At 36.3% G+C, this 10,721-nt stretch overlaps 2 protein-coding genes across 10 annotated transcripts in view; both read left to right on the top strand.

Annotated features, from left to right (window-relative positions):
• Positions 1-10,721, top strand: part of LOC104816741 — a 20,145-nt gene that overhangs the window by 1,430 nt on the left and 7,994 nt on the right. The window contains exon 4 of one of the 2 annotated variants that reach the window (XM_010545681.1): positions 16-140. The exons of the other annotated variant lie outside the window; for it this stretch is intronic. Within the exon in view, the coding sequence (XP_010543983.1) occupies positions 16-21 (6 nt within the window). The 3' untranslated portion in view covers positions 22-140. Of the gene's footprint in view, positions 1-15; positions 141-10,721 lie in introns of those variants that run through there. 2 annotated transcript variants of the gene reach the window in all.
• LOC104816745 overlaps positions 2,152-10,721 on the top strand; it is a 10,447-nt gene continuing 1,877 nt past the window's right edge. Inside the window, exons 1-9 of one of the 8 annotated variants that reach the window (XR_002024398.1) lie at positions 3,536-3,672; positions 3,794-3,921; positions 5,661-6,255; positions 6,351-6,664; positions 7,326-7,436; positions 7,800-8,148; positions 8,561-8,724; positions 9,303-9,827; positions 10,457-10,572. Coding sequence is in view for 1 of the 8 variants with exons in the window: in XM_010545683.2 (XP_010543985.1) it covers positions 9,373-9,385; positions 9,490-9,527; positions 9,765-9,827; positions 10,457-10,572 (230 nt within the window). In the remaining 7 variants the exon portion in view is untranslated. The other 7 variants (XR_002024401.1, XR_002024399.1, XR_002024400.1 and 4 more) reach the window with 7 other exon arrangements.

The raw sequence follows: 10,721 nt of genomic DNA, 5'->3' as shown, positions 1-10,721 counted from the left end.
AACTGTCGACAAGAGTTTTGAGCTTTGGAACCGGTTATCAATGGCACATACTCACCTACTGATACCTCTTGAACTGAATTGGCAGAATTTTTAATGTTCTTTGCTATCTTTTTCGCAACCAATATTTTTAGTGTCTACTGTCTCAGGGCATCTGATGCAGCGGATCACTAAGCTTTCCTTGATCTCACAAGAACTCCTGCAGATATGAAGTTCCGTTATGCTGTCCCGTGTCAGGCCTATGGCATTCAGAAAAACTTTTTGAACCATTTGGGCTGCAGATGCTACATCAAAACTCCACAGCTCATGCTAAAATAATAAGTTTTTATATATTTGTTATCATTTAAAGTTTACATCGGTGTTCTTTAGTTGTGTCAAATTAAGTAAATACCCATAACTAATAGTTTCTCACGAAGATAAGAGGGAGGAAACCGCCGAGGGAACTTGCAACAAAAGCCTACGGTGCGTACTTTTCTTAGGAGACAACAGTTTTGAAAAGGTAATCTGACTTTTTCTTTGTATCATGTGGAAGACGGTCACCGAAGCTTTAATGTTACTAGGGAGTTGTCAGAACATTTTTGAAAAAATAAGCTGTGCTGATTTGAGTTTTATGAAGTATGAGTTTTTGCTTTGATATGTCTGATTGTAGATAAGAATGGATGGTTTTAAATATGATTTTTTTAATCTGCGCAGTTTCTTTGGCCAATTAGGTGGGTGATGTAGTTTAGACAACCTTCGAAGCTTCAACATTGCTAGGAAGTTGCAGGGGAAAAAAGGTTTGTACTTTTGAATCGTTTGTCAATTGCATACCTCGATCTATTGGTACATCTTGAAGTGGATTAACGGAGTTTTAATGCTATTTACTATATCTCTGTCAGTCGATTTTGTTCCTATAAGGCCTTAGATACTTTGGTTGAGTTAATGGAGGTATCTTCTGTAATGTTAGTTGAGTCAACGATACTCGTTACTTTCAGCTGCACTCTCACACCATCATCAAAACATGGTGTTAGAATAAAACATGTGATAATAGCGAAGGCGATGTTGTTGTTGTTGTTGTTATTACTTTTGGTCATGGATCTGATCTTTGACAGTTTCGGCAATTCATGAATAGAGGGGTTTGCTGCTTTTATCTTCTTCCGGTCATGGATCTGCCTAATCCTTTCGTGGTCTTCTGTGTAATTTTCCTGTTTCTTTTGTGACTCAGGTACGTCTAATATTCCATGTGAATCTCACACGTTCTCTTTCAGGTTATTCTCTAATCTAGTAGGGAATGTGTGTTGATGCATTAGTAACCGAATCAGTTTATTGGAAAACTAAATGAATGATTTGAAATTATTATCATGTCGTAGTTTTTGAGCATACATTTGAATGTGTGGATTAGATAAGTAGCCACTCCTTGTGGCCAATCAAATCATAACTTGTTCTAGTCTTATTGGTTGTTTGTGGCCACCCTAGCTATCCTGAATTTGAGTTTTGTGAAGTAAGAGCTTTTGCTTTGATATGCCTGATTATAGATAAGAAACAGTGATTTTTAAGTATGATTTTTAAGTCTTGTGCCAATTTGGTGGATGTTGTAGTAGATACAACCTTTGAAGTTTCAGCGTTGCCAGTAAGTTGCCACGGAAAAAAGGTTCGTGTCGTTGAAACATTTATTTACAGCCAATGCCCAATTATTGTTATATCTTAAAGGGGGATTAGCAGAATTTTTAATGCTATTTTTATTGGTTGGTTAATGGAAGTATCTTCTTTGATGTTAATTTTCTTTCAGCTGCACTCTCACTTCATCATCATGTTATGGTGTTAGAAGAAACCATGGGGTAATATTAGTTCTGGTTTTCATGCTTTTTCCTTGCTCCTATAAATCTTAAAAAATTTCCAAAAACGAATTACAAATTGAAATATTGAATACGAAATATTTGATTTATTTATAACAAGTTTAATTACATATTTGTTTTCTGTTATGTGGCTCCGAGAATTGCTTTTACGAATTGTCGGTCGACATTATGGCGCAGAAACTTATCGCACACTTTTCTAAGGCGTGGAATGAGTTCCTTCAGGTGAATCTCTCTTCTTCTAGGGACTTTTCTTATTGCAATGCTTGCCGCCGTATCATAATCTTTGAAATTTCTGTTTGTGAGTATGCCTTCAAGCGAACCTTACACGCCCTCGTCCTTCAGGTTAATCTCTAATCTTTTGGAGAATATGTGTTGATTCACGAGTAACCAAATCCAATATATTGGAAAACTAAGTGAAGGATTAGGGATGAAGAAGCCATGGAAATTTAAGTCATTACCGTTGCTCTCAATTCACTATTTTGATATTATTACCATGTCGTAATTTCTGATCAAACGTCTGAATTTGGGTGAATAAGATAAGGTAGTCACTGTTGTTAATCAAAAATCATAATTTGGTTAAGTCTGATTGATTGTTGCCCATGGTCAGCATCGAGTAAGCATCATCGATTACTTCAGTCTGAGTGATGTTCCCTTTAGAATTTGGTGGAAACCAGTAACATGATTGCATCACTGTGATTCATTCATCTAATTCTTTATCTCTAGTAGACATTGGTATTGGTCGATGTAGACTGTTTTGACAATTTACGGCAGAGTTTTTTTTTTGGTATGACAATTTACTACAGAGTTGATGTTCTTTATTACGAAAAAGGCTTTAAAAAGGAAAATGAAAATGGGATATCTGTTTTGTCTATCTACAAACTGTATATCCTGGTAAGTTCTATATGTTTGTCGGACCTTTATATTTCTTTTTTGTTCATCTACGAAAAATATATCTTCGTCTGTGGAGAGTCTCTTGCATTTACATGTGCCAATTTTTCTTGGAGATGTTCTACAAACAAGTTTTAGAGCTTCAATTTTAATAGGAAGTTACAGGGGAAAGGGTAGTGTTCTTTGTAACCAGTTATCAATAGCACATACTCACTTACTGATAAATCTTGAACTGAATTAGCAGAATATTTAATGCTATTTGCTATCTCTTTCGCAACCAATATTTTTAGTGTCTACTGTGACAGGGCATCTGATGTAGAAGATTAAAAAGCTTTCCTTGATGGTGCAAAAACTCGAGCAGATTTGGAGTTCCATTGTGTTATCCCGTGTTAGGTACATGACAATCAGAAAAGTTCTAGGCACCTATTAGGAGTGCAGTTGCTACACCGTATGCTGAAGTAATGTTAAGTTTCTTATATATTTGTTCTGTATTAAAGTTTATAATCTATTTGTTTTAGTTGTGTCATATTATGTAAGTACCCATAACTAATGGTTTTATATGTAGACGAGAGTGAGGAAACTGGTTAAAGAACCTCCCTCAAGGTCTATGGCTGTGTATTTCTCTAGCGAAGAAACGCTTTTGAAAAGGTAATCTGACGTTTTACTTTGTCATGTGGGAGACGGTCACCGAAGCTTCAATGTTACCAGGGAGTTGTTACAACTTTTTGGATCACACAAATGATCATAAATTGGAGCTTTAAAAAGTAAGAGCTTTTGCTTGGGTTTCTCTCTTAACGATGGAATAGACTAGTGCCCCACCATAGATAAGAATGGATGATGTTTAAGTATGACTTTGTAAATCTGCGCAGTCTCTTGTGCCAATTAGGTCGATGATGTAGTACAGACAACCTTTGAAGCTTCAACATTTCCAGGAAGTTGTTGGGGAAAAAAGGTTTGTGCTTTTGAACCATTTTTCAATAGCATACCACGACTATTGGTACATCTTGAAGTGGATTAACAGAGTTTTTAATGCTATTTGTTATATCTCTATCAATTGATTTTGTTTGTGCAAGGCCTTAGGTATTGTTAGTGAGTTAATGGAGGTATCTTATGTAATGTTAGTTGTGAGTCGACGATACTCGTTACTTTCAGCTGCACTCTCACACCATCATCAAAACATGGCGTTAGAAGAAAACATGTGGTAATAACGTCTCTTCGTTTCCAGATTTTTCCTTGGTCCTACGCATCTTAAAAAATTTCCATCTTCTTCTGGTCATGGATCTGATCTTTGAAACGTTTGGCAATTCATGAATGGAGGGATTTGCTTCTTTTACCATCTTCTTCTGGTCATGGATCTGGCTAATCCTTTCATGGTCTTCTGTGTAATTTTCCTGTTTCTTTTGTGACTCATGTACGCCTAATATTCCATGTAAACCTCACACGTTCTCTTTCAGGTGAACCTCTAATCTACTAGGGAATGTGTGTTGATGCATTAGTAATCGAATCAGTTTATTGGAAAACTAAATGAATGATTTGAAATTATTATCATGTCATAGTTTCAGTCTCTTGCATTTACTTGTGGCAGTTTTTCTGGGACGTAATTTCTGATCAAACGTCTAAATTTGTGTGAATAACGAAAGAGTTTTGTGCTTTGGAACCAGTTATCAATAGCACGTACTCACCTACGGATACATCTTGAACTGAATTAGCAGAATTTTTAATGCTGTTTGCTATCTCTTTCGCAACCAATATTTTTAGTGTCTACTGTGACAGGGCATCTGATGCAGAGGATCAAAAAGCTTTCCTTGATCGTGCAAAAACTCTTGCAGATATGAAGTTCCTTTATGTTGTCCCGTGTCAGGTCTATGACAATCAGAAAAACTACTGGAACCATTAGGGCTGCAGTTGCTACACCAATACTCCACAGCTCATGCTCAGATAATAAGTTTATATATATTTGTTCTCATTTAAAGTTTACAATCGATGTGCGTTAGTTGTGTCAAATTATGTAGGTATCCATAACTAATGTTTTCTTACGTAGATGAGAGTGGGGGAACCACCAGGGAACTTCCAACAAAGCTTATGGCTGCGTACTTTTCTAGGGAGGTAACACTTTTGAAAAGGTAATCTGATTTTTTCTTTCTATCATGTGGAAGACGGTCACCGAATCTTCAATGTTATGATTTCTTGCTCTCCCCCTGATTCATTATTATGTTTCTTCTCTGCGTCTTCGTCGCTCCACTGATCCTCTATCCCATGTTGACCATTGTTGTTTTCCGACCATGTATATGTAGATTCTTGTTCATGGATACTGAATTCACAACCCGTTGATGATCCAATTTGTTGGTTTACTACTCATGGGTTGCTCCATTTTCTGTATTGTAGTTGTTTGCCGTTTTTATAATTTTTCCTTCCATATTTATCAAATTAAATTGTGGGCTGGAGAATTTGTTAGGTGAATTGTTTGTTGAAATTGTTAGATGAGTTTTTCCGTGAGCTTTCTGGGAGAGTTTTAAACGTGTTTTAGGTGAATTTGCACCGCTTTACCATGTTCTTGTGATATATCTGTCTAAGGGTATTCTGTGTAATCAGATATAACTTAAGTCTGAATTTGTGTGAATAAGACAAGGTAGTCACTGCTTTTTTTTTATAAAGGTAGTCACTGTTGTTAATCAATCGAATCATAACTTGCTTAAGTCTGATTGATTGTTGCCTATGGCCACCCTCGGGTATGCTCCATCGTTTACTTCAGTCTGAGCAATGTTTCTTTTTAGTATGTGGTGTAAACCAGTAACATGATGGCATCACTGTGATTCATTCATCCTATTGTGTTTTGTCTATAAACAAAACGTATATGCTGGTAAGTTCTAGATTTCTGTCTTACCTATCTATGTAAAATATATCGTCGTCTTTGGAGTCTCTTGCATTTACTTATGCCAGTTTTTCTGGGAGATGTTCTACAAACAAGTTATGGAGCTTCAATCGTACTAGGACTATCAATAGCACATACTCTCACCTACTGATACATCTTGAACTGAATTAGCAAATGCTCTTTGCTATCTCTTTCGCAATCGCAACCAATATTTTTAGTGTCTACTGTCCCAGGGCATCTGATGCAGAGGATCAAAAAGCTTTCCTTGACCTCGCAAAAACTCATGCAGATATGAAGTTCCTTTATGTTGTCCCGTGTCAGGTCTACGACAATCAGAAAAACTTCCTGGACCATTAGGGCTGCAGTCGCTACACCAACACTCCACAGCTCATGATCAATTAATAAGTTTTTATATATTTGTTCTCATTTAAAGTTCACATCGGTGTGCTTTTGTTGTGTCAAATTACGTAAGTACCCATAACTAATAGTTTCTTACGTAGATGAGAAGGAGGAAACCGCCTAGGGAACTTCCAACAAAGCCTATGGCTGCGTACTTTTCTAGGGAGTTTTGAAAAGGTAATCTGACTTTTTGTTTCTATCACGTGGAAGACGTTCACCGAAGATTCAATGTTACTAGGCAGTGCTGAATTTGAGTTTTATGAAGTAAGAGCTTTTGCTTTGATATGTCTGATTATAGATAAGAATGGATGGTTTTAAGTATGATTTTGTAAATCTGCGCAGTTTCTTGTGCCAATTAGGTGGATGATGTAGTACAGAAACCTTTGAAGCTTCAACATTGCCAGAAAGTTGCAGGGGAAAAAAGGCTTGTACTTTGAACCGTTTGTCAATAGCATACCTCGATCTATTGGTACATCTTGAAGTGGATTAACAGAGTTTTTAATGCTATTTACTATATCTCTATCAATCGTTTTTGTTCCTACAAGGCCTTAGGTACATTTGGTGAGTTAATGGAGGTATCTTCTATAATGTTAGTTATGAGTCGACGATACTTGTTACTTTCAACTGCGCTCTCACACCATCATCAAAACGTGGTTTTAGAAGAAAACATGTGGTAATAGCGTCTCTATTTTTCCTTGCTCCTACGGATCTTAAAAATTTTTCATCTTTTTCTGGTCATGGATCTGATCTTTGATAGGTTTGCCAATACATGAATAGAGGGATTTGCTTCTTTTACCATCTTTTTCTGGTCATGGATCTTACCAATCCTTGTGTGTAATTTTCCTGTTTCTTTTGTGACTCTGATACGCCGAATATTCCATGTGAAACTCACACGTTCTCCTTCAGGTGGATCTCTATTATACTCGGGAATTTGTGTTAATGCATTAGTAAACGAATCAGTTTATTGGAAAACTAATGAATGATTTGAAATTATTACATCTTTTTCTGGTCATGGATCTTACCAATCCTTGTGTGTAATTTTCCTGTTTCTTTTGTGACTCTGATACGCCGAATATTCCATGTGAAACTCACACGTTCTCCTTCAGGTGGATCTCTATTATACTCGGGAATTTGTGTTAATGCATTAGTAAACGAATCAGTTTATTGGAAAACTAATGAATGATTTGAAATTATTACGATGTCGTAGTTTTTGAACATACATTTGAATATGCTTCATTATTTACTTCAGTCTATATGATGTTTCTTTTTAGTATCACTTTTATCCATTCGTATTATAATTGATCTCTAGTAGATGCTGGTTTTGGTCTGTGTAGGGTGTTTTGACAATTTACTGCAAAGATGATGTTCTTTATTACGAGTAAGGCCTTAACAAGAAAGACGAAGATGGAATATCGGTTCTGTCTATCAACAAAATGTATATGCTGGTAAGTTCTAGATTTCTGCCTTACCTATCTACGTAAAATATATCTTCATCTCTGCAGTTTCTTGCACTTACTTGTGGCAGGGGGAAGAGTTTTGTGCTTTGGAACCGGTTATCAATAGCACGTACTCACCTATTGATACATCTTCATGCAAATATGAAGTTCCTTTATGGTGTCCAGTGTCACGTCTATGACAATCTGAAAAACTCCTGGAACCATTAGTGTTGCAGTTGCTACACCAATATTCCGCAGCTCATGCTAAAATAATAAATTTATATATATTTGTTCTCATTTAAAAATTATAGTCGGTGTGCTTTAGTTGTGTCAAATTATGTAAGTACCCATAACTAATGGTTTCTTATATAGATGAGAGGGAGGAAACCGCCGAGGGAACTTCCAACAAAGCCTATGGTTGCGTACTTTTCTAAGAAGGCAACAGTTTTGAAAAGGTAATCTGACTTTTTCTTTTTATCATGTGGAAGACGGTCACCGAAGCTTCAACGTTAACCGGGAGCCTTTTTAAAAACATAAGTAATCCTGAATTTGAGTTTTATGAAGAGCTTTTGCTTTGATATGTCTGATTATAGATAAAACGGTGTTTTTTAAGTATGATTTTGAAAATCTACGGAGTCTCTTGGGCCACAATTAGGTGGATGTTGTTGTAGATACAACCTTTGAAGCTTCGGCGTTACCAGGAAGTTGCCTGGGAAAAAAGGTACGTGTTGTTGAAACATTTATCAACAACATATGTCCAATTATTGGTTTGTTTTGGAGCGCATTAACAGAATTTTTAATGCTGTTTGCTTTCCCTTACAATGGGTTTTGTAACTAAAAGGTCTTGGGTACTTTTGGTGGTTTAATGGAAGTATCTTCTTTAATGTTAATTTTCTTTCATCTGCACTCTCACATCATCGTCATATTATTGTGTTAGAAGAAACCATGGGGTAATAGCGTTTCTGCCGTTCTTGCTTTTTCCTTGCTCCTATACATCTTAAAAAATTTCCAAAAACGAATTACAAATTGAAATATTGTATACGAAATATTTGATTTATTTATAACAAGTTTAATTACATATTCGTTTTCTGTTCTTTGGCTTTTACGAATTGCCGGTCGACACTATGGCGCAGAAACTTATCGCACTCTTTTCTAAGGCGTGGAATGATTTCCTTCAGGTGAATCTCTCTCTTCTTTTTGCGACTTTTCTTATTGCATTGCTTGCCGCCGTATCACAATCTTTGAAGCTTCTGTTTGTGAGTCCTTCAAGAGAGCCTTACACGCCCTCGTCCTTCAGGTATATCTCTAATCTTTAGAATGTGTGTTGATTCACCAGTAACCATATCCAATTTATTGGAAAACTAAGTGAAGGACTAGGGTGAAAAAGCCATAGTAATTGAAGTCAATTACCGTTGCTCTCAATTCATTCCTTTGATATTGTTACCATGTTGTAGTTTCTGATCAAACGTCTGAATTTGGGAGAATAAGATAAGGTAGCCACTGTTGTTAATCAATTAAATCATAAATTGCTTAAGTCTGATTGATTGTTGCCTATGGTCAGTCTGCCGGACCTTTGCATTTCTTTTTTGTTTATCTACGAAAAATATATATTCGTCTATGGAGAGTCTCTTGCATTTAGATGTGCCAGTTTTCCTTGGAGATGTTCTGGGAACGGTTATGAATAGCACATACTCACCTACCGAGACATCTTGAACTAGATGAGTATGAATTTTTAATGCTATTTGCTATCTCTTTTGCAACCAAAATTTTTAGTCTCTCTGTGCCAGCGCATCTAATTTAGAGTATCAAAAAGCTTTCTTTGGTTGTGCAAAAACTCATGCAGATTTGAAGTTCCATTGTGTTGTCTCGTGTTAGGTACATGACCATCAGAAAAGTTCTAGGCACCTACTAGGAGTGCATTTGCTACACCGATATTTCACACCACATGCTGAAGTTATGTTAAGTTTCTTATATATTTGTTCCGAATTAAACTTTTTCAATCTATTTGCTTTAGTTGTGTCATATTATGTAAGTACGCATGACTAATGGTTTTTTCATGTAGACGGGAGTGAGGAAACCGCTGAAAGAACATTCCTCAAGGTCTATGGCTGTGTATTTCTCTAGCGAAGAAACTCTTTTGAACAGGAAATCTGATTTTTACTTTGTCATGTGGAAGACGGTCACCGAAGCTTCATTGTTACCGGGAGTTGTCACAACTTTTTTGAATTTGAGTTTTATGGAATAAGAGCTTTTGCTTTGATATGCCTGATTATTGATAAGAGTGGGTCGTTTTTAAGTATGATTTCTTAAATCTGCGCATTCTCTTGTGCCAATTAGGTGAATGTAGTACAGACAACCTTTGAAGCTTCAATATTGCCGGGAAGCTGTTGGGGAAAAAAGGTTTGTGCTTTTGAACCGTTTGTCAATAGCATATCTCGACTATTGATACATCTTGAAGTGGATTAACAGAGTTTTTAATGCCATTAATTTGCTTCTTCTGGTCATGGATCTGATCTTTGACAAGTTTGGCAATTCATGAATAGAGGGATTTGCTTCTTTTACCATCTTCTTCTTGTCATGGATCTGGCTAATCCTTTCGTGGGCTTCTGTGTAATTTTCCTGTTTCTTTTGTGACTCAGTTATGCCTAATATTCCACGTGAACCTCACACGGTTTCCTTCAGGTGAATCTCTAATGTACTAGGGAATGTGTGTTGATGCATTAGTAAACGAATAAGTTTATTGGAAAACTAAATGAGTGATTTGAAATTATCATCATTTTGTCGTTTTTTAACATACATTTGAATATGTGTGAATTAGATAAGGTAGCCATTCCTTGTGACTAATCAAATCATAACTTGTTCCAGTCTTATTGGTTGTCCGTGGTCACCCTACCATATGCTTCATTGTTTACTTCAGTATGAGTGATGTTTCTTTTTAGTATGCAGTGAAACCAATAACATGATGGTGTCACTGTTATTCATTCGTATTATTATTGATCTCCAGTAGACGTCTGTTTTGGTCTATCCAGGGTGTTTTGACAATTTACTGCAAAGATGCTGTTCTTTATTCTGAGAAAGGCCTTAACAATGAAAACGAAGATGGAATATCAGTTTTGTCAATCAATAAAATGTATATGCTATGCTGGTAAGTTTTAGATCTCTGCCTGACCTATCTACGAAAAATATATCTTCGTCTTTGGAGTCCCTTGCATTTATGTGTGCCTGTTTTTTTGGTAGATGTTTTACAAACAAGGTCTGGAGCTTCAATTTTACTAGGATGTTGCAGGGGAAAGA

The sequence above is a fragment of the Tarenaya hassleriana genome, unplaced genomic scaffold (genome assembly GCF_000463585.1).
Source record: "Tarenaya hassleriana unplaced genomic scaffold, ASM46358v1 Cleome26, whole genome shotgun sequence".
NCBI lineage: Eukaryota > Viridiplantae > Streptophyta > Magnoliopsida > Brassicales > Cleomaceae > Tarenaya > Tarenaya hassleriana.
This window is presented reverse-complemented; position numbering and strand designations above follow the sequence as displayed.